This window comes from Schistocerca nitens, chromosome 3 (genome assembly GCF_023898315.1).
Source record: "Schistocerca nitens isolate TAMUIC-IGC-003100 chromosome 3, iqSchNite1.1, whole genome shotgun sequence".
Taxonomy (NCBI): Eukaryota; Metazoa; Arthropoda; class Insecta; order Orthoptera; family Acrididae; genus Schistocerca; species Schistocerca nitens.
Genome location: NC_064616.1, coordinates 188,338,444 through 188,364,594, shown reverse-complemented (window position 1 = coordinate 188,364,594; position 26,151 = coordinate 188,338,444). Strand labels below are relative to the sequence as shown.

At 41.3% G+C, this 26,151-nt stretch overlaps 1 protein-coding gene across 1 annotated transcript in view; it reads right to left on the bottom strand.

Moving 5' to 3' along the window:
- The window catches only part of LOC126248134 (mediator of RNA polymerase II transcription subunit 16), a 343,327-nt gene that overhangs the window by 209,420 nt on the left and 107,756 nt on the right, over positions 1 to 26,151 (bottom strand). Inside the window, exon 4 of the mRNA XM_049948825.1 lies at positions 15,369 to 15,503. Within this exon, the coding sequence (XP_049804782.1) occupies positions 15,369 to 15,503 (135 nt within the window). The remainder of the gene's footprint in view (positions 1 to 15,368; positions 15,504 to 26,151) is intronic.

Here is a 26,151-nt window from a genome sequence, read left to right as displayed (position 1 = left end):
GATGGCTGGGTTTCATGACATTATGACCCGCTCCGTCCCCACATGACCAACCGCCCAACGGATAGCCCTTCATCCCCGCGGCCGCCTCTGCCACCTGCGCCACCCAACACACCAACCTGCTCTGGTGCTATCTTTGCTCTGGGTGCTGCCGTCACCAGGTGGAGTAGCCGTAGCCATCTCTATCTCCAGAGCCCTTGTTGCTGCCGCTGCCGCCTCCACCACCATTGTCTTCTCTGCTGCCTGCTGCCTCCATCACAGGATGTGAATATGGATATAGCACCATCATCACCAGTGCTCCCTTATGGCCTCTCGCAAGGGAGTGGGCACAGCACATGTCCACACCTGCAGCATTTCAGACCATATTCTCCTGCCACAGGATGACAACTGCTCCAGTTACCAATGAATGCATGGGCATCTCCACAGAGAATACTTTTTCCCAAGGGAAAAGGAGTGTTGCAACTCTATTGTGTGAGTGCATGTAATCAAACAGCGTGCCATACCAAGAGCATCAATGCCAGGCTAGGGAGGTCGCATTGCAACTTGGAAATACAGCGCAACAAGCACTGTCCCGTGTGCACAACAGCCCAGTATAAGCCCGGCACACCAAGTCCTCGGCCTCACTTATGTTTACTTGCTTACTGTATGCTCACCTACAAGACTGTATATTGATGTGTTCCACAATTATGAGACTTTTTACTGTTCTACATTTAATTCAGTGTTACCGTCGATCTCTTCATGTGTAAGCAGAATAAAACTTGGTTGGTGTTACTTCTGATACTGTGTCTGTGCAACTTCACAACACGTAACACTTACATTTATGTAGGATGTTTACATATTTCTCTTTTTCAGAAATGCTTTTCTTCCTATTAACAATTTGCATTTTATATGCTCTCTACTTTCATTATCATCAGTTATTTTGCTGTTCAAAAAGCAAAAATAATCTACTACTTTTACCTTGCCATTTCCTAATTATTTCCCTCAGCACACCTGATTTAATTCAACTATATTTCATTGCCCTTGTTTTACTTGTGTTGATTTTCATCTTAGAACCTCTTTTCAAGGCACTAATCCATTCCATTACATTCACTTGCTCTTCTAAGTTCTTTGCCATCTCTCACAGAATAAAAATGTCGTCAGTAAACCTCAAAGTTTTGTTTCTTCTCCTTGAACTTTCATTCTGTCTCCAATTTTCTCCTTGGTTTCCTTCACAGCTTGTTGATTAACACTGGGGATAGTTTATAACCATGTCACACTCCCATTTCAACAACTGTTTCCCTTCCATGTCCTTCAACTTTTATAACTGAAACCTGGTTTGTGTAAAAGATGCAAATAACCTTCCATTCCCTGTATTTAATCCCTGCTACCTTTATAGCTCCAAAGAGCGTAGTCCAGTCAACATTGTTAAAACATTTCTCTAAATCTAAAAATTCTACAGTCAGTTTTCCTTTCTTTAAACTATCTGCTAAGATAAGTCGAAGGCTCAATGTTGCCTCACATGTTGCAGTGTTTCTTGAGAACCCAAATAGAACTTCTGTGCAGTCAGCTTCTATCAGCTTTTCCATTCTTTTGTATAATTAGTGTCCGAATTTTGCAATCACGACTTATTAAACTGATAATTCAGTAATTTTGAAATCTGTCAATACCTGGCTTTTTTGGAATTGGAATCATTACATTACTCTTGAAATTTGAGAGTATTTCGCCTGTCTCGTATATATTGCATGCCAAGTGAAATAATATCTTAGAATATTGTCTACTACATTGGTCTTGTTTCACCTTAGGTCTTTCAATGCTCTGTCAAATTCTTCTCACACAATCAAATCCCTCATCACATCTTCATTTACTTCCACTTCCCTTTCTGTAATACTGCATTGTGGTTTATTTTGCTGGCATTGCCCTTCTATATATTCCTTCCAACTTTCAGCTTTCCCTTCTTTGCTTAATACTGGCTTGCTATTTGAGGTCTTGATACTTATAAGCTATTTCTTTTTCTCCACAGGTCTCTTTAATTTTCCTATAGGCAACATCTATCTTCCTGAAAAGTCCTATATGCTTCTACAGCCTTGAATTTGTCTCCTAGCTACATCTGCTTAGCCACATTTCACTTTCTGTCAGTCCCACTGTTTAGACATCTATACTCTCTTTTACCTGCTTTATATGCTGCAGTTATATATTTTCTCATATCATCAATTAAATTCAATATCTCATGTGATATCCAAGGATTTCTACTAGGCCTTGTCTTTTTACCTATTTGATCTTTGCTGTCTTTACTATTTCATTGCTGTCTTTACTATTTGATCCCTCAACATTACCCATTCACCTTCTACTGTATTCCTTTATTATGTTTCAGTCAATCGTTGCCTAATGCTAACTTCAAAACTCCCAACAACACATTTCTCTCAGTTTGTCCAGATCTCATCATCTTAATTTTCTGCTTTGTTCCAATTTCTTCAGTTTCAATCTGCAGTTCATAACCAGTAAATTATGGTCAGAGTCCACATCTGTCCATGGAAATGCCATATAGTTTACAACCTGGTTCTGAAATACCTACCTTACAATTATAAAATAAACTTCCTGACAAAAAAAGCGAAGCACCACGGAGACATGGCCAAATGTCAATGTAGCTTCCTAAATGTACACACCATTGACAGGTATGTAAATGATTACAGGTGCAATTCTTTGTACCATGTAGAATGGCCATCAGATTGCATTAGCGTTGTTCATATTTAGTGCTGTTACCATACCAGGCAGGGTATATAAGAGGTATGCACAGTGTCAGATGTTGAGTGATTAATGTGAAGGACATGCCATATACTCATGTGAAACACCGCTATCAGCTCCGGACAGAGATTTAAAAAGGCATCACTGTGTGTCTCTGTTTGGCTGGCTGGTCAAATCATGCTATATCCACATTTGTGGAGCATACAGATGCAATGTCGGGCTGAAAGGGAGTGTGAGGGCAGACATACCTGTAGTCAGTGTTCCGTCGACCAAGTCTGATCACCACAAGGGAGGATTGTGCGCCAAGCACATCGTAACCCCTTCACTTCTGTGCCTGCCATCCAACAGCAAGTGATGGATTGTTTGCCAGATTCTGTGTAATCCCATCCCATAGGTCAAAGACTAGCAGCAGCCAGACTACGGAATTACCATGTCGTGTAGGCTGCCATTAACAGACCCGCCAGGATAGCCGAGAGCGCTAACACGCTGCTTCCTGGACTCGGGTAGGCGCGCTGGCCCCGGATCAAATCCGCCCGGCGGATGAACAACAAGTGTCGGTGTGCCAGCCATCCTGGATTTGGTTTTTAGGCGGTTTTCCACATCCCGCTAGGTGAATACCAGGCTGGTCCCCATGTTCCGCCTCAGTTACACGACTCGCCGACATCTGAACATGTTCACACTATTCCTTGAATTACACTAGACGCAGACAGCTAGGGTACACTAATTCTGTCCCGGGGGGTACGGGGTGGTGGCAGGAAGGGCATCCGGCCACCCCTTCATCCTAACCTTGCCAAATCTGTTCCTAACAATGCCGACCATGCGTCAGTGCAGAACATGGCACCAGTGAAAGAAAGATAGAAAGTAGGCTGCCATTAACACTCCAACACAATGGAGTGGTGTCGTTACCAGTAAGTATGGACTGCTGATGAATGGTATCTGAAATGAATTGTGGTTCTGCTGCCCAGGATGACCACAGTCAACAATTATAATAGTGACCTGGGGAGGGGCCCCATTTTTCCAATGTTCTGGAGAGGCATAGTAGCATTACTCCTGGTGTCCTGCTGTGGGGAACCATCGGATATGACTTCACATCATGGCTCACAGTGACTGAGGGAACTCCGACAGCACAATGGTCATCCACATATGGCATGTGTCTCTGTGAACTGTCTGTGTGATGCTCAGGTACTTCCATTTCCAGAAAGATCCCTCAATCTGTCCTTGATAGAACATGAGTGGGCCAGTTCAGGGCTCAACTCCATCCCAGTGACAGTATCCAGGATATCAAGGACCAGTTACAAAAGCTATGAGCCAGCTAACCTCAGGAGAGGATACAGTGGCTTTATGACACCTTTGTCAATTGAATCAGTGCATGCATCCAGGCCAGAGGGGGTGCAACATCACAGAGTCAGCCAGCTCATACTGCCAAATTATTTATAAATCTGGTTTGATTTTGTAATCACTGAAATAAGAAAACCCCTGTAATTTCATTTCCTTCGTCCCTTCTGGGTGCTTCACTTTTTTTGTCAGGAAGTGCATATCTGAAACTTTCCTGTGTCTTAAGTTCTCTTCCACATATACAACTTTCTTTAAAGATTCTCAAACCAACTGTTTGTGATGATTAAATTATGTTCCGTGCAACATTCTATCAGGCAGCTCCCCCTTTCATTCCTTTCCCCCATCTGTGTTCTCTTACCTTTTTTTTCCTCCCTCCCCTCATGGAGTTGAACAAGAACTGATCTCAAGGTACTAATGGTGAGTCCATGAAGATACAGAATCCTGTGAATATTGAAAAAAATGGACTCTTGATTTTCTCATTTGAGCACTCAGTGAAGTTGGGAGCTTCCAATGCATGGACTGGTGCTTAGTTTCTGATCACATAAATGAAAATCCAAGATTTGTCACATGTTATCACTCTTTCCAAAAAATTAGGATCATTTTCAATAGTATTCAAACTGTCAGTACAAACATTTTCATGAATTCAGATTGAGAGAATTTTCAGTCCCAGTTTCGTACACCCTTTTCTCTTTTTAGACTGCTTATGTAAAATTTTCCTTACACATTCTTTGTCAATTCCTACAGTTTCAGCAATCAACTGAATGCTGAATAGACAGTCAGTTCAAATGAGATAGCCCACTTTTTTGATATTTTCATTCATTTTTTATGTTGAAGGGCCTCCTAGGTGTGAGGCATCTTCAACATCATCTCAGCCATCTTGGGAATGTTTGAACTACTCAAAAACTCGCATACTTGATAAACAGTCTTTGCCATACACTTGTTTTACTAACAGATAGGTTTCAGAATCAGTTTTTCCAAGTTTCATGTGAAACTATACAAAAATTTGTTGCTCTATTATTATACTTATCATTTTTCTGGCAAAACAAAGTAATAACTCTTACACAAATGAAGACCACAGCCACACTGATTTGTTTATAGACATGGCATTCAACTGAGAAGACTTCACGCTTCACAGCTACTGGTCGTTCATCTTTGATGCACGAGTACTTACTTTGTGACATCAGTCCCGTTACTTTATAGCGACATCTCATAGGTTCCTAAAAGGGGCAGCAGCTTTTTCAATTGCTGAAAAGGGCAACAGTCCAGATGTTGACTGATCTGGCCTTGTAACATTAACAAAAGAAAACTACAATCATATTTCTGAGGGCATGCAGATTTACTGTATAATTTAAAGATGATGACATCCTGTCGAACAAAATATTCCAGAGGTAAAACAATGCCTCATTTGGATCTCTGGGCAGGGACTATTTGAGAGGATGCCATCAGAAAATACCGGTCTGACATTCTACAGATCATTGTGGAATGTTAGATCCCTTAGTTGGGTATGAGGGTTAGGGAACTTGAAAAGGGAGGATAAGATGAACTTAGATACAATACGAAATAGTGAATTGGTGGCAGGAAGAACAGGATTTCTGGTCACATAAGTACAAGGTTATCAACACAATATCAAATAGGAGTAACACAGGAGAGGGTCTAATAATAAATAATTAAATAAGACTGTTGTTGAACTACTATAAATGCATTATCAAAGTCACGGCAGAAAAAAAAGCCAACACCCCACAGTAGTACAAATACATAGCCTACTTAGCTCCACAGATGAAGAAAAACTTAAAAGAATATAAGATAATAATATGTTGTGTTAATAATATAAAAGACATTATTCAGTTCATTAAGGGGGTGAAATTTAATAGTCACAGGGGACTGGAATTCAATAGTAGGAAGAGGAGGAGAAGGAAAAATTGTACAAGAACACATAAGAGGGGAAGCCCACTGGCAGAATTTTGCACATAGCACAATTTAATCAATGCATCCATTTGGTTTGAAATTCATGAAAGAAGGTTGTAGAAATTTAGGAAATTAACGAAATGGGACCTTGATAAACTTATCAGAACCAGAAGTTGTTGAGTGTTTCAAAAACAGCAGTAGATAATGATTTGTTGAAACAGACGAAAGGAATGAAATAGACGATGAATGCGTAGCTTTCAGAAATTGAAATAGTGAAGGCAGCAAATGATCAAATAGGAAAGAGACAGGCACACAAGAAATTGGATAAAATATTAGATATTCATTTCTAGCATAACTGTATAGATAAAAAATTTGCTTGCTAAATGGTAGCAGGAGAACAAACATATTACTGTATTTAAATTTGCAAGGTTTCAGAGACAGTGGCTCATTTCTGGCAGAAGTGTTGAAGGGGAAGGAAGATGGGTGAAACAGAAAAGGACTGGTGAGGTTTAGGAAATGGGGAGAGTTCAGAAAAGTCACCCAGAAGTCCGGTTCAGGGGAGACTTACTAGACAGGATGAGAATGAAATCATGCTTGGTTGGTTGGTTTGGGGAAGGAGACCAGACAGCGTGGTCATCGGTCTCATCGGATTAGGGAAGGATGGGGAAGGAAGTCGGCCGTGCCCTTTCAGAGGAACCATCCCGGCATTTGCCTGGAGTGATTTAGGGAAAGCACGGAAAACCTAAATCAGGATGGCCGGACGCGGGATTGAACCGTCGTCCTCCCGACTGCGAGTCCAAAATCTTGCTTGTTGGGGATTGCAATGGACGAGATTTGAAAACCTGAGAGCTTAAAGCTGGAACATAGGGTAATACGCAAGGCAGAGATTACTGGAAAAAAACATCATGTATGAGTTCATAAGAGCAGAAAGTTAAGTACATTAGTTGTGACCTTGGTGCCTGTTTCACCACACGTGCCATCTGGATTCTTCCCCTACACACCAGTTTCTCAAAACTCCACGGGTGGGAACTGGCGTTACAGCATGCCCTCAATTCTCACCACCCAACTGGTCTTAATGTATGTTAATTTTTTTTGTCTTATAATTTCTTCACAATAACTATTCCTTTCTTCAGTCTCTTTTAGTTTTCTGTATCTTTTATTTTCTGACCTGTCTATCTCCCCACCACCACCATATAAAATACACTAAGCTTTCTGCTCGTATTAACCTATGAACAATGGCTCTTCAGTAATCTCTGCCTTGCACGTTACCCTATCTTCCATCTTTAACCTCTCAGGTTTTCAAATCTCATCTGTTGCAGTACCCAACAATAAGTCTTTCCTTCCCATCCCATCCATTGAGTCTCCTATCACCTAGCGTTCTGGGCACTTTTTCTAAACCCTCTCCATTTCCTAAACCTAACTAGTCCTTTTCCTTCACCCCTCTTCCTTCTCATTCAACCATTATGCTAGAAGCAGGAGCCACTAGCTGTGAAAGCTTGTAAATGTAAATACATTTGTATGTGTGTTCTCCTGCTGCCATTTGGTGAGTACGTTTTTATCTACCTAGTTACATTATATTTTCAAAAATTGATTATTTTCATAGGTATTGCATTTGACCGACAAAAGGGGAAAATATAAAAATGAACCCAGCAAAAGGGAACACAGTCTAAAAAAATGATATTGACACGAAGAGCATACTGGCATACAAAGAACAGTTAGAGGAGAAATGCAAAACTGTAGAATCATGCACAACTTGGAAAATATAGATGCCACCTGCATGATAATAAAGACCCCTTGGGGGAAAAGAGTATATCAAGAGTAGATATGGCAAAGCAGTACTGAGCAAAGAAGGAAGAGAAGAGGAAGTAGATGAAAAAAACATAAGAGAAACTGTACTGTGAGAAGTACTTGAAAGAGCACTAAAACAACTAAATTGAAACTAGGCGTCTACAGTAGACAACACTCCCTCAGAATTATTGAGTTCCTTGGGAAAACCAACCATGAGAAAACCATTCTACCTGGTATGCAAGACATATGAGCAAAGGAATATAATAACCCTAATTCCTAACGATGCAGCAGTTGACAGGTGTGAATATTACAAAACCATCAGCTTAATAAGTCATAGTTGCAAAATACTTACATTTATTACATCCAGAAGAGCAGAGAGACTGTCAGAGGAGTACCTTGGTTCCACAAAATATTAGGAACACACACACACACACACACACACACACACACACACACACACACACACACACACGTGCGCGCAATCGAAAATATTGACTGTACGACTTCTTTTAGAAGGTACACTGAAGGAAGGTAAACATGTATATTTAAATGAAGTTTTTGACAATGTTGATTGGAATATATTATTTGAAATTTTGCAGGTAGTAAGGCTAAAATATAGGGAGAAAGAAACTACTTACCACCTTTACAGAAAACTGATTGCAGTTATATGAATCAAGTGACAAGAAAGGGAAGCAGTAGTTCATTATTCAGTCTGTACACACAGCAAGCAGTAAAGGAAACCAAGAAGAAGTTTGCAAATGGCATTAAGGTTCAGGGTGAAGAAATACAGAAATACAACTTGAAGGTTGTAATTCTGACACAGATGGATATGGGGTTGGAAGATTAGTTAAACGGAATGGATAATGTATGAAAAGAAGTATAAGATGAACACCATCAACAAATATAAAACAAGGGTAAAAGAATGTAACTGAATTAAATTTAGTGATGCTAAGGGAATTAGATTAGGAGAAGAGACATTAAAGGAAGTACACAAGATTCGTCATTTGGGCAGTAAAACAAATGGCTGCAGTAGAGATGGCAATAGTGAGAAAAGCATTTCTGGGGAAGAGAAATATGGTAATATGCAACATAAATTTAGCAGTTAGGAAGTCTTTTGTGAATGTCATTGTCTGGATTGTAGTCTTGCACTGAGATGAAAAGTGGGCGATAAACTGTTCTGAGAAGAAGAAAATGAAGAGGTGCTAAATCGAATTTAGAAGAGAAGAAATTTAAGGTACAATTTGACTAAAAGAAGTGGTAAATTTAAGGGGTACACAGTGTGGCATCAAAGAATAGTCAGTAAAGTAGTGGAGGGAAGGGTGAAGAGTAAAAAGTGTAAAGACTTGACTACAGTACACAGGTTCAAGTGGATATGGCTTACAATAATTCTGCAGAGCTGAAGACCCTTGCAAGGGATAAACTAGCACTGAGAGCTGCATCAAATCAGTCTTCAGACTAAAGATCACAACAAAAATAACAACAACTGATTTGTATTTAATCGTCTCGTAAATAATTTGCAGAAAATTTTCTGTCGTGAGTTGAAGGCAATACTATTAATAATTTACAAGAAAATAGAGTTTTTCATAATTTCGAGCTCTGACAAAATACAGCCCCTACAACCCTGGAATTATAACAGTATGTGTATTTGAGTATGAAAGCTTCATACCGAAGAGTATATTTAATTATTTTCAGTCTTTTCCAGTTTGTGGAAAGAGTGTATTTGTGACATAAAAACACTGAAACATTACAGACTATCAACGGACTATTAATGGCCAAAAACTATAATTGTGAGATAGAAATTTCAGTACCATACTTATAACACAACAAGCAACCCGGCCCAGCTTCACACAGGCAGCATTAAGTTTCCGTGGCTAAATGACTTGTGTGGCACAGCATAGTTTCTTTGTGGTCCAACGCATAGAGTTATGAATAAATTTCAGAGCAACATTAAGTAATTAAGTATCATCACTAGTTTAACTTGTGTCATTGATCCATAAGTTGGGATTCAGAGACGTTATTGGTATTCTTTGTGATAAGAAGATGTCTTTTTCACATGAAATCAAAGCTATACTGCACAATGGTGAAGCCAGTTGCATTATAAAGTTCTAAGTGTTGGCCCACACCTAGAAGTGCTGAACACTCACTACAGGTCATGGAAATACAGATACTGAGATCATTAGGCACTTCCCTGCTCAACCACATCAACAAAACAATAATCTGATGACTAGCTGGAGAGACTCCAATCAATGAGAATATGCAAGAACAGAGACTTTGGTAGTATGGCCACATCATACAGGCACCACCTACTTCCGTCATCAGCTCAGCCCATCATCTCACTGTCAAAGGCCAGAGACAATGCGGCAGACTTAAATTATGGTGGCTCGACACTATAAACACAATCTAAGATCAAGAAGGCTAAATCTAGAGGAAGCATTAGGCTGTAAGAACTGGCATTCATTGACCCAAAAAGCGGACTCAGTTCTAAAGGGATGATGCTACGAAGAAGAACAAGAACAACTTACAAAATGTAAGCAACACACAGCAGGAAAGTTGTCTGGAGACAATTATGTTGTGTGTTCCATACTGAATTGGCATTTGGAGTGACATGTCATGGCAATTATGTGAGCACATCATGATGTAAGTAATATGTTTACAAGCAAAGTAAATATTGTATGCTAATCATCGATGCATGTGCAAATGTGAGTGATTCAATATGCATTGAAGACTGGCTGAGGTGGCACAAATAAAAGAAATAAATAAGGAAAAACACAAATGATGTACATGTTTGGTTCATTTTACTGCACTTCATCTTTTGATGCTTAGTACACACTGTGATGCATTTTTGAGACTCATTGCCATAATTCTTTGTCGTCGATTCTTTATGGCAGACTACTTCAGCATGCCACACAAGGAACAGAGCCCATATCAAGGTTTGGTTCAAGGAAGGCAGAAAGCTGAAATTTGAGTCATATGCTCCACTGTTGACAGACTGTAATGTATGTAAATGACACAAAGCTGCTGAAGTAGTTTTTCAGAAAATGTTTTACTTGCAGCATAAAAAATAAACCACCACATATTTTGGATTCACTTGTTTTTTCACTATGCAGTCATTCTCAAACAATTGTAAGGAAACTATTGGATAAAAGAATATTCTATTATTTCAAACTGTAAGTCTCACGTCACAGCCTGATGATTGTGTGGTTATCTTTTTGTTATTGCTCCTATTTATTATGATACTTCAGAGTTCATTAATCCACTGCCCATTGTTTGAAGAATTTACAGTGCATTAAGAGAGTGAATTGCGACTGCTAATCTGAGGGATGGAGAAATTGGCAGTTTGAAATTGTCGTCACATTTCAAAATGCGTATCTCCACGTCATAGAGAGGTAAATGCTAGGTTAAAAGCCAGAGTGAAAAAATGTGACCCAGCTGGGATTTCATCCCACAATCTTTTGGCTTCCAGCCACACACACTACTGCTACAGCACCACACCAGATATGAATTACATCTTGCTTGCTGTCTTCTTGAGTCACTGCTGCTCTCTCGAGTTATGGCAGCTGTTCACTAGGTGGTGATGACATCATTTCTGCAACTTAACTAAAATTCATCACAATTCTGACAATTTGCACGAAATATTTATAAATTATGTACAAAAACCTTCCCTGCAAATCAGTGTACCTATCAGTCAAAACCAGATCTAAATCCCTACAATAGTTCCCGAGACTAGCCAGCATACACAGACGAATGCAAGCAAGTGGCTTCAATTAACATACAGAGAGATAGAGAAGAGATATAATTAAGCTGTACCAATTTGCATGTTTGTAAACACAGTTATTCAAGTTACTGAGAGTTTTGAATCAGTACTTTGCCCGCCCCTGGTAACTGAGTGGTCAGTGCGACAGAATGTCAATCCTAAGGGCCCGGCTGGGTCGGAGATTTGCTCCGCTCAGGGACTGGGTGTTGTGTTGTCCTAATCATCAACATTTCATCCCCATCAATGTGCAAGTCGCTGAAGTGGCGTCAAATCGAAAGACTTGCACCCGGCGATCGGTCTACCCAAAGTTCCATTTGAAAAATTGTGTGTTATGTATTTATAAGAGTGACTAATTCTAATTAACATAATCATATCAAGAAAACCGTACTGTAATATGGTATAATTTAGCATTAACATAGAGTCCCAATTGTGAAAGCTATTTACTTTTTTGTATGATGTGAACAAACTTTCTTAGCCTCCTGTAGAGGGCTTGTGGCAAGAAAATTGAGTGTTCTATCTGCCTTCCATGACCACAAATGACTTTCAAATTGTTATGGAGCAGGTGGTGAGTCCATGCCACGTAATGTAAGTAGTCAGTCTATGCCAGGCAGTCAATGTGATTAGTTCATGCCAGTCTCCACACTACTGTTATTATAGAAGTTATAAACACACACCCCAATGCCTGTTTCTAGTAAATGTCATATCGTGCACAGGGCAATGCTAATGTCTAATATCTGATAGACGTTTATAAAACTGATTGCTCTGAGTGACATTTTTTAGATTTTGGAAAGTGACTTGCAAAGCAGAGTATCTCAGACCTGGTATTAATTATTGTGCACCATCTGCATGTGATACTGCGAGGCAAGCAGAGTATTATACTTTTCCACTTTTTGGACAAGTAACACAACTTTTGAACTGACAAGCCAATAATTATTTCAATTAGCTCAGCTGGAACACTATCAGACTTTCCACTCAGTAACATGCCAGGTCCTGCTGGTTTGTGTCAATGTGGACTTCCGAGACTGACTATATTTCAATTTCACCAGGTCCAGCTTCACATTATTTGTTGAAAAGCTTATCTTATTACCAACTACTTTATAGTAGGTTGTATTTTCCAGGAGATGAAATGTCAATAAGTGAATTGAAGATTACTTTTAAGGCCCCCTTAAGCAAGCAGACTTGTTTGTCAAATGTGTCCTTGTTTAGCTGTGGATTTGTCAAACAAGCCTGTGCATGTACAAAAACGTTTGTCAGCTTAACCTTACTTTGAAGCAGACATTGTTTGTGTTTGTGAGTATTTTGACAGTACTGAGAATGGCCACAAATGCAGACTAAGCAGTTCTGACATTCACTTTGGCACTGTGTTTAAAATGGAAGAACAAATCAAGATGCTGGTCTAGGGAACAGCTTAAGATGTGTGTGTGTGTGTGTGTGTGTGTGTGTGTGTGTGTGTGTGTGTGTGTGAGAGAGAGAGAGAGAGAGAGAGAGAGAGAGAGAGAGAGAGAGAGAGATATTTACCTTCAAAAATCTGCTAAAGGAAATATTACTCTCAGAGCGCCATTAATACATCAATTTTCTCTGAACGGACAATGAAACTTCTAAAAACTTGTTACGGCCCTGTCAAATTCACTACAGATGGATCACACAAGCTGTACACATACTAAGAAAGCTTCTGAATTTAACCTTACTTTCGAAGCACACACTTTTTGTGTATGCTGTATTTTGGGACTATTGAGTCATCAGTCTTCTGAATGATTTGATGTGGCCTGCCATGAATTCCTTTCCTGTGCCAACCCCTTCATCTAAGAGAAGAACTTGCAACCTACATGCCGGCCGCTGGTGGCCGAGCGGTTCTGGCGCTACAGTCTGGAACCGCGCGACCGCTACGGTCGCAGGTTCAAATCCTGCCTCGGGCATGGATGTGTGTGTTGTCCTTAGGTTAGTTAGGTTTAAGTAGTTCTAAGTTCTAGGGGACTTATGACCTCAGCAGTTGAGTCCCATAGTGCTCAGAGCCATTTGAGCCATTTTGCAACCTACATCCTCAATTATTTGCTGGATGTATCCCAGTTTCTATCTCCCTCTATAGTTTTTACTCTCTGCAGCTCCCTCTAGTACCATGGAAGTCATTCCTTGATGTCTTAACAGATGCCCTATCATCCTGCCCCTTCATCTTGTCAGTGTTTTCCACATATTCCTTTCCTCTCCAACTCTGCTCAGAAGCTCCTCATTCCTAACCGTATGCCTACAAATACAGATAAAGTATTTCTAACACCGACTCTGGCAGTGTGTTTGAAGAATAACAAGAAGAAAACATGACTCTTGACCTGGGAATTTTTTTAAAATGAGAGAGAGATATACACACATGAAAACCTGTTAATGGGAATGTTACACTCAGAACTTGTTGATTACATCTAATTTCTGTGGATGGACAGTGAAACATTTAATAACTTATTTAGAGTTACTTCACCATCACACTGAAAAAGAAGATGCATGTATGTGAAAATTTATTCTCTTTTCCTTGGTCCTACAATCACATTTCATTAAAATACCACAAGATGAGAACAAATTGCCCACATCATCCATAAAAGAACCCGAGAACTTTAATTACTTTTATTTCATTACACTCCTGCTTTTATGTCCTAATGCTGATTTTGTTCATAACCTCTTCCTGTATAATATATGGCGGGGAAAGATGTAACTGTCATTGCTATTTTGTTTTTATCCATGATTGAAGGTTTCTATAGTTGTACAAACCACACAGTGGGACACATTGTAATTAAACAATTTTTCACCATACATATGCAGCAAAACATCTAACAAACTACATTCGCCATCTTGTCAAACTTTCCGTCAATCAAAATTTCTCGCAAACACGTCAAACATGATCTATGCTTAACAAACACATCAAACAGCACCATACATGGTCAAGTAATTGGCAAGCATAGTTAAGTTTGACAAAATGTTTGATCATTTAGGGGGGCCTTTAGACTAAGTTCGGGTGATCTGCTGGCACTTGTTGTGTGGGTGGCAAAAAAAAAACCTTTAGGTAGTGGAGAGTGAACATTGAGTAGAATTAACTGCTTAAAGGGAACTGGCCATGGTCAGTTGTAATCTACTGAACTGTAATTGATTTTCCACTTTCCAAAGTGAAATAGCAAACTTCCAAGAAAGGCAAGTTGCCACTTTACATACTGGCTCTTGTAGACCTAATTTAGACTCAAGTGTTTCTATGTATGTTACTGACCTATTTTTCTATGTTTATGTAGAAGGAGAACAATGTAAAAACTCCAAGTTAACCTTTGTTTTTGTGTAGTAGTTAAAATATCCTTTGATAGAATCCTAAACACCTGTAGTATTGAATAAATAATTGAAAATTTCTGTCATCGTGCTCTATATCATCAATCAAGGCTAAAGGACTACTTCAAATGAGGTTCGTACGTCAGTAATGTTAGAAGCACTTCTGAGTTTCATTTTCATTTGTGTGTATTGTTTATAATGAAGGTAGCATTTAATCAGTGTATAGCTGTTTTTCAATTTTTCAATGGCCTGTGCTGTATCATTTGATGATCACTTACTTCTGTTTCATCCAATATACATAGCAAACAGATGAGCTAATGAATTATACTAAGAGTACAGACCAAGTTAGAAAATACTGAACCCAACAGGAAGCAGCAAAAATAAGTAGTTTTATCACAAAAAGTTTGAAAAATTATCTAAAAGATAACAATAAACCAAACTTTCTATGAAGGAGAAAAAGATGAATATTTGTGCCAAACAAATGGTTCTTTGCTAAGTAGAGATATATGCCAATCTTATTGAAATTTGAATTTATGATCAACAATAACAAATAGTAGCAACTATTACTCACCTTTTTCCCATTATGAAAGAATAATGCTGAAAGAATGTGTTCACCAGGAAAGGATACAGTACCAAGGCAAACCCACTCGTTTAATAAATGGTCTTTAAAAGTCCATAACTGAACATTCCCATCTACATCTGCAATCTGAAAAAAAATTAAAATTACAAAATATGGCTCAGTTTTTAAGACATTAAGACAGAACTTATCAACATTTTGTGCTCTGAAAGTTAGCACCGTAACTGAATATAATATTCATTCTCTCAGAATACTCAGTAGTGATTGAAAGTTACACATCACAAGAGAAGAAATATTTTTAGCCTCAAATGGGAAGTATTCTGAGAAACCAGTTAACATAACACACATTTCAAACTACAACATCAGTTACTTGTGTTCTCTATATCATTTGAAAACAGCTGATTGCTATTTCCCATGAGCCCTGCAGGAAGCCGCTACCCTAAGAGAGAGAATTTCTGAGATCAATTTAACCTAAGACTAGGGATTCAACATAATAATAATTACATATGACAAGTTAAAACTGTGTGCAACCTAAGACTAGGGATTCAACATAATAATAATTACATATGACAAGTTAAAACTGTGTGCTAGACAAATGTGAACCTAGATACCTGCCTTGTGCTACCTACCAACTGTGCTATCTGGTCCACTCTAGGAGACTCAAAGCTTCAATGTGCCAAAAGTTGCTCAACATTCTTCCAAATTTTGTATAAGTTCTCTCACAATTCTGTGGGCCTAACTGATATGGGAGAATGCTCCATGATGTTTGAACATTAATTTTATTTATTCCATCAAGCAACTACCGTACTGAAAGGCCTCTTTATGAGGCTGCTGTTTGTAAATATGAACATTATACACTATTACACCCCAACTAGGATAATGCTCATGAATGAAGAATCTGTGTTCTACTGTTAAATTCCTTAGATTATACATATTTAACTTTTCCAAAAATAATATATGTACCTTTTCCTCAGAGACTATTTAAGAGATTTCTACAAAATTTTCTCTGTTTAATCTCTATGCAAATAGTAAGCTTCTCTCTTCAGGTTTTTTGAATATATGAAATAGGAGAATTTTAATAATTTTTCAATTATAATTCTGTAAGTATAATACAAAATATAAGCAAAATTCCAAGCACTGTGTCCCACATCTCAGCTTACACTCAGAATTTCAAAATTTACTCGAGATAACATTTACTGGGTTTATAGAAATAAGTGTAAAAATTTCATAATTATAGCCTTTATAGATTCCGAGAAAAAGGTACATAAACTTTAAAAAAAAAACACAATTTCCAGCAAATGCAATTTAAAGTTCAACCTTTTCTTATGTCACCCTTTTCAGAAGGTCCCAGATTTGTACTCACGGTCGTCTTTCCCTTTATGGTTTCTCTTCTGGTTTCTTGTTTTCTGCCTTCTTTCCTTTACCTCATCTTCAACTGATTTTTCAGCTGCAGAGAGGTGCTCTAAATTATTTTTCCCATGGTGTCTCAAGTGAAATTTCCTATTTTAATGCCCATTCTCTCTAATACATTCATACACTAAATGTTCCCATCATTAAATACAAGAACTACATCATAAGTTGCAATTATGACAATTGTATCAGATGAAAATGTGGTTTTAGGCCATTGTTTCCATATGAGTGAATTTAGAGACTCATTTGGATTCTGGGTTTTGCCATGAACACACTTTCTCAGAAGTTCAGGATCAGCCAGAAACCAGTAAGTGGGCTTGACGATACATTTGCAAGCCTCTACTTGTGGATGTAGGGTTTGTTATCTCTCTGAGCGTGTAGATATTTACACCAGCTGAAGTGGCACAGATTATGAATGGGATGTTCATCTGTTGAAACCAGGTTGAAATACGTAGCCCTTACTGCACTTTGTGACCATGGCATTATTGAATGATGAAAGAATCAAACATTTGTGTAAATCTCTGACAGTAGCACACGGCAAGACAAGAACTGTGTCTTCATAAACAAAGCAGCTAATGCTTTGCTTGCTGCTAGTGCCACCACCAGTCAAGTGGGGACAGCAGTACGGCCCACTCTCTGTCACATCATTTGCGCTCTGTGAAGATTCTACTTGCCAATAACGACTGTGTCCTGATTGTTTATGAAGATGGTGGTGGTTAGTGTTTAACGTCTCGTCGACAACGAGGTCATTAGAGACGGAGCGCAAGCGCGGGTTAGGGAAGGATTGGGAAGGAAATCGGCCGTGCCCTTTGAAAGGAACCATCCCGGCATTTGCCTGAAACGATTTAGGGAAATCACGGAAAACCTAAATCAGGATGGCCGGAGACGGGATTGAACCGTCGTCCTCCCGAATGCGAGTCCAGTGTGCTAACCACTGCGCCACCTCGCTCGGTCTGTTTATGAAGAACTTACTTTGTTACTGGTCTTGGTCTGGACTGTTTTCTCACTGTTTCTGTCCACATGTGTGTTTAGACTTTGTGCTCAGTCACTACCACTGTATTTCCTGGGTACTTGCAATAAAACAGTAGATACTACAGATTTTGGTAAAAAGACCCTTTCAGTTTCTACGTGTTTTCCATGAGATGATGGAGTGGGTACAGTTGTTACAGCAGCAGCTTGAGCAGCAACAACACCACTTAGACTTCCTTTGTTAGTTGTTTATGACTCTGCATGGTGCCAAGGGTATTCTGCAACTACCAACGGCACATCCATCCCGACACTCACCTTCTCATACGTTTGGTCATCCACCAACACCCTCATTGTTTTCTTCTTATTTGCACCATTTTCAGATTGTGGCTCTTCCCAAAGCAGTCCTTAGGCCCATACATGGAGTTTCTAGAGGTTCATAGTGCCACAAGAGTGCTCAGCCAGAAGTTCAGTTATTGCAGCAAGGTTTATATTTCGCTGCAAATTCGATAATAGCCTTTCCATTTCTTGGTTGATACCAGGGTCTGTTTCTCTTGTGAATCTTGAAGTACATTGCTTCAAGTGCTCTTCTCTTTCCTTCACCAACCGTCATTTAGTCAGTTTCAATGATGATCAGCCAATTCCTGTTCAATGCCAGTTCACAATCGGCACTGAGTATCAGCATGTCAAGGGGGCAATCATGTTTTTGGCTGTCGAAAGCACGACATCTGAAAACATTTTTGGTCTTGAAGCATTCACAGTTTTTGGTTTTCAAATTCAAGATGCTGTCATCCTGTTTCTTATTCCATCCAATTCCACGCATTAGACAAGCTATGCCGTAAGTTTGGGTCACTAGGATTGGGTGCTATGAAGGATTACTAGGCCTAAATCACCATTAAACTGACAGTCATTCCAAAATTTTGTCGCGCTTGGCCTATTCCGCTTGCTCTGCGGCCTGGAGTTAAGGAAGAACTGAACTGGTTACACACCCTGGGTAACACTGACTCCACTCCTTCCAGCCAGTGAGAGAGGCTCCTGGTTGTTATACAAAAGCCTATGGGGATGTTTCATTTGTGCACACATTTTAAGTCTACCATTAACATCCAATCTGCAGTGCATAGCTACTCTATTCCCTACCCTGAAAACATACTCACATAACTACCACGTGGTGAGTGTTTTTCTAAAACTGACTTGATGGAGGCATACTTGCAGTTTCAGCTGGATTCCACCTCTCAACAAATAATGGTAATCAAAACTACCTTCTGATAGTACCGTTATATGCATCTTCCATGTAGCATCATGAGTGTGCCCGCCATTTTCCAAAGATTTTTAGAATAGGTAATGCAAGATGATCCACGTAGTGCAAACTAGCTTAATGACATCGTCATTAAGGGTTCCTCATGGGAGGAACATCTCGCTAACTTCCAGATTATGTTCACCCAATCTGTGAATATCCAAGTTTTTTTTATGTAGCTAGAGGATATTTCTGTGACCTTATTATGAAAGACTGCGTCAAACATATGAAGCACTGTGTAGTGGCAACTGATAACATCCGTAAATCGTAGAACCTGAGGGAATTCCAATCATTTCTAGGCAAACAGTTATTATTCAAAATTTGTCCCTAATGTGGTGGACATCATCCTTTGAGTGGCAAAAAAAAAGGTGTTCCTTTCATTTGGCCACAGACTGTGACAGAGTGTTCACCCACATGAAGATGCTGCTAAGGATATCACTGTGCCTCAGTACCTTCACACTGGACCAACAGCTCAAACTGACAACGGATGCTTCCTAGTACAAGGTTGGAGAGATGTTAGCTCACAGAAATCCTGACGGGTCTGAACAGCTTCTTGTATGTACCTCCAAAATGTTAACAGCTGCTCAGCATTATTCTCAGATCAAAAAGGAGGCTTCAACCATCATGTGTACCATCTGGAAGTTCCACGTTTCCTCTATGCCAACAAATTCCATTTCATAACTGATCATAAGCCATTTGTGGTACCATTCATGACTTCCTGCAGGACCACACAGTGACTAAAGTGATTTTGAGTGCATACCACTATGAGATTCATTACAGAGTCACAGCACAGCATGCTAATGTGGACACATTGTAGCACATGCCCATAGTACCCAACCCACTTTTCAACTAAGCCAAAGTTTTCTGATTCTAGATTGATGCTCATTTGCAGCATGCAGTGGATACACTTCTGACAATGGACCATCGCACAGCACAGGCCACACAGCAAGATTCCAAGCTCTGACAGGTGGTCAGTTTTGTGTACAATGGTTGGCCTGAGCATCTCCCCACCAAGGAGTCAGTCTGGTCTGGTCTGGTCTGGTCTGGTCTGGTCCGCTCTGCACCTATTTTCTTCTCTATCACTGGCTGGTGGTAGTCAATGGCAGATTCCCCTTTAGCACCAACTCGGACATCTCAGGGTCGTCATCCCTCTGGTCCTGTGAGCTAATATCTCTGTTCTCTTACATTGTGCGCCACTGGAATATGATCCACATTAAGGCCTCATGTAGTGTTTTGTCTATTGGCATGGCATCGACTCAGCAACTGAAAGGACTGTCCATGAGTGCAAACAGTGCACTGAACAGCAGGTGGCACAACCAAGAACTTTTACACCATGCCCCACACCCCATAAGCCATGGTACCGTGTTGACATCAACTTTGAGGGCCCCTTCTGTCAATACTTGCAATTGGTGATGCTCAATGCGCAGTCCAATTATCCATGTGTCTTGCGCATGTACTCCGTCATCACAGAAGCTGCCATGTGGGTTCTTACCCAGGTCTTCGTAACTGAAGGGCTGCCCTTGACAGTTAAATCCCACAGTGCACATCCGCATTGTTTCAAGATACACCACTGGAATTCATAGTGAGCATTGGCAGACCGCATATCGCTTGCATTGTTACTGGCAGCCATCAATGCTGTCGACTGAAAGTGTGTGTCCAGATGGGTGCCTGCACCAAATTGCAAAGGACTTGAGCACACTTCAGGTCACTGCACAAGAAGAGTTGCTTTTGAGCATGGAGGACCCCCATAATGGTCTTGCTTCCCACATCGTTTTGGCCACAACTGAATGGGGAGACGGAGTATATGGTGAACACCTATAAGACACAGTTAAAAGTGTTTAGCAGACTCATCAGCAGACTTGGGATTGTCTCTGTTTCTCAGCACCTACAGGACCACATTGCTGCCAGTGGGGGTTCTCCATGCTCAAAAGCAACTTTTCTTGTGCCGTGACCTGAAGTGTGCCCAAGTCCTTCGCAATTTGGTGCAGGCACCCATCTGGACACACACTTTCAGTCGACAGCATTGATGGCTGCCAGTAACAATGCAAGTGATATGCGGTCTGCCAATGCTCACTATGAATTCCAGTGGTGTATCACTAACCTGCCATCTGAACCAGCTGTGTTCTCAGTGGGGTGCCAATCTGCCTAGCAGCCACAGCAGATGCCAGTGGGGAGTCTGCCTATGTGCACCAGATACCAGGCACCACAGGAGTATACTGATCTGAAGAGCTGTTGGGTGCCAGTGACATCGAGATATGGCCACCACGTTCCACATATGTTTGACGACACCCGCCTCGACACCATCCTCTCATAGGAGTACTCGTCGGCCCTCCCCCAGTTGTACTGCACCTGTCGCTCACCGCTGATGGAGCAGTTTCCTCACTACCAGCACGTACAGTATCATTACCACATCTGGCTCACCATCCTCTGGGCATTTTCTAGACACATTCCTTGCCGAGTCGGAGACAGCTGAGTGCCCAATACCTCAACAGTGATGCCTCATCAGACACCAACAAACTGATGAAGGCAAACACAGTCAACACACAGCTGCCACTGCACTGTCACCTCCAAGTCACTTGGGCAGATCCCACGGCCTTCTCGGCCACACTGATCTGTCTCCAGTGGCAGCCCCACCCACATCCAGTATTTTTCCACCAAAACTTGCGATGCACTGCTCCCCTAATGTGGTGGTGGTGGTTGTTGTTGTTGGGGAGGGATGGGGGGTGTTAGATGAGGCTAGATGTCCTCTTGCACTGCCATCATCATAACCGCAGAGTCTATATGTGACATCAAGACTGAAACGAGACCACCTGCTTCACTTGCTGTCAGTCCCACTGCTGACCAAGAAAGGACAACCACATGCCAGCAGTGCAGCCTGTCCTTTCTCGGACTGTTCACACTCCCTAACAGTTCTACTTGCCGATTAGGACTGTTCTGTTCTTTGCTTATGACACACTTGCTTTGTTACCAGATTTGGCCTAGACTGTTTTTCCATTGTTTCTGTCCACATGTGTGTGCTAACTCTGGTACTCAGTTTCTCCCACTGTATTTACCGTGTACTTTGGTCTCACAGTAAAACTGTCCTGCAATGCTAGCAGTTATCACACAGATTGGCAATGGGTGACTGAATTCCACATGTTTGTGTACGAATAAACCTGCTATTTCCCATAGGACATTCAAAGAAAAGATGATCAGAATCAGCCCACTGAATGCAAGAACAGGAAAGTGTCTCCATGGCATGCAATCTTCGCAGATGTTTGTGAAAACACACATTATGAAATTTTAGTTTACCTATTAAAGGAACCAGCAAATTGGATTTCACTGACTGAAAAGCTGACAAGTGGATCATAATGTAATTTTCATCTTTGTGTCATACTCTCTCTTCCACGCTCAAGAGAAGAGACTTCAATAACACCTTAAACTCCAAAATGGCTATCATATTCGAGTTCAGGGTTGTGCATTTCTTACAGATCATGTTGTTGTTGTGGTCTTCAGTCCTGAGACTGGTTTGATGCAGCTCTCCATGCTACTCTATCCTGTGCAAGCTTCATCATCTCCCAGTACTTACTGCAACCTACATCCTTTTGAATCTCCTTAGTGTGTTCATCTCTTGGTCCCCCTCTACTATTTTTACCCTCCACGCTGCCCTCCAAAGCTAAATTTGTGAACCCTTGATGCCTCAGGACATGTCCTACCAACCGGTCCCTTCTTCTAGTCAACTTGTGCCACAAACTCCTCTTCTCCCCAAATCTATTCAATACCTCCTCATTAGTTACGTGATTTAATCTTCAACATTGTTCTGTAGCACCACATTTCAAAAGCTTATGTTCTCTTCTTGTCCAAACTATTTATCGTCCATGTTTCACTTCCATACATAGCTACACTCCATACAAATACTTTCAGAAACAACTTCCTGACACTTAAATCTATACTCAATGTTGACAAATTTCTCTTCTTCTGAAACACTTTCCTTGCCACTGCCAGTCTACATTTTATATCCTCTCTACTTCGACCATAATCAGTTATTTTGCTCCCCAAATAGCAAAAGTCCTTTACTACTTTAAGTGTCTCATTACCTATTCTAATTCCCTCAGCATGACCCGACTTAATTCGACTACATTCCATTATCCTCGTTTTGCTTTTGTTGATGTTCATTTATATCCTCCTTTCAAGACACTGTCCATTCCGTTCAACTGCTCTTCCAGGTCCTTTGCTGTCTCTCAGAGAATTACAATGTCATCGGTGAACCTCCATGGATTTTAATACCTACTCCAAATTTTTCTTTTGTTTCCTTTACTGCTTGCTCAATATACAGATTGAATAACATCAGGGAGAGGCTACAACCCTGTCTCACTCCCTTCCCAACCACTGCTTCCCTTTCATGCCACTTGACTCTTATAACTGCCATCTGGTTTCTGTACATATTGTAAATAGCTTTTCGTTCCCTGTATTTTACCCCTGCCACCTTTAGAATTTGAAAAAGAGTATTCCAGTCAACATTTTCAAAAGCTTTCTCTAAGTCTACAAATGCTAGAAACGTAGGTTTGCCTTTTCTTAATCTTTCTTCTAAGATAAGTCGTAAGGTCAGTATTGTCTCACGTGTTCCAACATTTCTACGGAATCCAAACTGATTTTTCCCGAGGTCGGCTTCTACCAGTTTTTCCATTTGTCTGTAAGGAATTCACGTTAGTATTTTGCAGCTGTGACTTATAAAATTGATAGTTCGGTAATTTTCACATCTGTCAACACCTGCTTTCTTTGGGATTGGAATTATTATATTCTTCTTGAAGTCTGAGGGGATTTTGCCTGTCTCATACATCTTGCTCACCAGATGGTAGAGTTTTGTCGGGACTGGCTCTCCCAAGGCCGTCAGTAGTTCTAATGGAATGTTGTCTACTCCCGGGCCTTGTTTCGACTCAGGTCTTTCAGTGCTCTGTCCAACTCTTCACCCATCTTCATCTACATCCTCTTCCATTTCCATAATATTGTCCTCAAGTACATCGCCGTTGTATAGACCCTCTATATACTCCTTCCACCTTTCTGCTTTCCCTTCTTTGCTTAGAACTGGGTTTCCATCAACGCTCTTGACATTCATACAAGTGGTTCTCTTCTCTCCAAAGGTCTCTTTAATTTTCCTGTAGGCAGTATCTATCTTACCCCTAGCGATATGTGCCTCTACATCCTTACATCCTGCTTAGCCATTTTGCACTTCCTGTCGATCTCATTTTTGAGACTTTGTATTCCTTTTTGCGCGATTCATTTACTGCATTTTCATATTTTCTCCTTTCATCAATTAAATTCAATATTTCTTCTGTTACCCAAGGATTTTTACTAGCTCTCGTCTTTTTACCTACTTGATCCTCTGCTGCCTTCACTACTTCATCCCTCAGAGCTACCCATTCTTCTTCTACTGTATTTCTTTCCCCATTTCCTGTCCATTGTTCCCTTATGCTCCCCCTGAAACTCTGTACAACCTCTGGTTTAGTCAGTTTATCCAGGTCCCATCTCCTTAAATTCCCACCTTTTTGCAGTTTCTTCAGTTTTAATCTACAGTTCATAACCAATACACTGTGGTCAGAGTCCACATCTGCCCCTGGAAATGTCTTACAATTTAAAACCTGGTTCCTAAATCTGTCTTACCATTATACACTCCTGGAAATTGAAATAAGAACACCGTGAATTCATTGTCCCAGGAAGGGGAAACTTTATTGACACATTCCTGGGGTCAGATACATCACATGATCACACTGACAGAACCACAGGCACATAGACACAGGCAACAGAGCATGCACAATGTCGGCACTAGTACAGTGTATATCCACCTTTCGCAGCAATGCAGGCTGCTATTCTCCCATGGAGACGATCGTAGAGATGCTGGATGTAGTCCTGTGAAACGGCTTGCCATGCCATTTCCACCTGGCGCCTCAGTTGGACAGCGTTCGTGCTGGACGTGCAGACCGCGTGAGACGACGCTTCATCCAGTCCCAAACATGCTCAATGGGGGACAGATCCGGAGATCTTGCTAGCCAGGGTAGTTGACTTACACCTTCTAGAGCACGTTGGGTGGCACGGGATACATGCGGACGTGCATTGTCCTGTTGGAACAGCAAGTTCCCTTGCCGGTCTAGGAATGGTAGAACGATGGGTTCGATGACGGTTTGGATGTACCGTGCGCTATTCAGTGTCCCCTCGACGATCACCAGTGGTGTACGGCCAGTGTAGGAGATCGCTCCCCACACCATGATGCCGGGTGTTGGCCCTGTGTGCCTCGGTCGTATGCAGTCCTGATTGTGGCGCTCACCTGCACGGCGCCAAACACGCATACGACCATCATTGGCACCAAGGCAGAAGCGACTCTCATCGCTGAAGACGACACGTCTCCATTCGTCCCTCCATTCACGCCTGTCGCGACACCACTGGAGGCGGGCTGCACGATGTTGGGGCGTGAGCGGAAGACGGCCTAACGGTGTGCGGGACCGTAGCCCAGCTTCATGGAGACGGTTGCGAATGGTCCTCGCCGATACCCCAGGAGCAACAGTGTCCCTAACTTGCTGGGAAGTGGCGGTGCGGTCCCCTACGGCACTGCGTAGGATCCTACGGTCTTGGCGTGCATCCGTGCGTCGCTGCGGTCCGGTCCCAGGTCGACGGGCACGTGCACCTTCCGCCGACCACTGGCGACAACATCGATGTACTGTGGAGACCTCACGCCCCACGTGTTGACCAATTCGGCGGTACGTCCACCCGGCCTCCCGCATGCCCACTATACGCCCTCGCTCAAAGTCCGTCAACTGCACATACGGTTCACGTCCACGCTGTCGCGGCATGCTACCAGTGTTAAAGACTGCGATGGAGCTCCGTATGCCACGGCAAACTGGCTGAAACTGACGGCGGCGGTGCACAAATGCTGCGCAGCTAGCGCCATTCGATGGCCAACACCGCGGTTCCTGGTGTGTCCGCTGTGCCGTGCGTGTGATCATTGCTTGTACAGCCCTCTCGCAGTGTCCGGAGCAAGTATGGTGGGTCTGACACACTGGTGTCAATGTGTTCTTTTTTCCATTTCCAGGAGTGTATAATCTGATACCTTCTACTATCTCCACGATTCTTCCT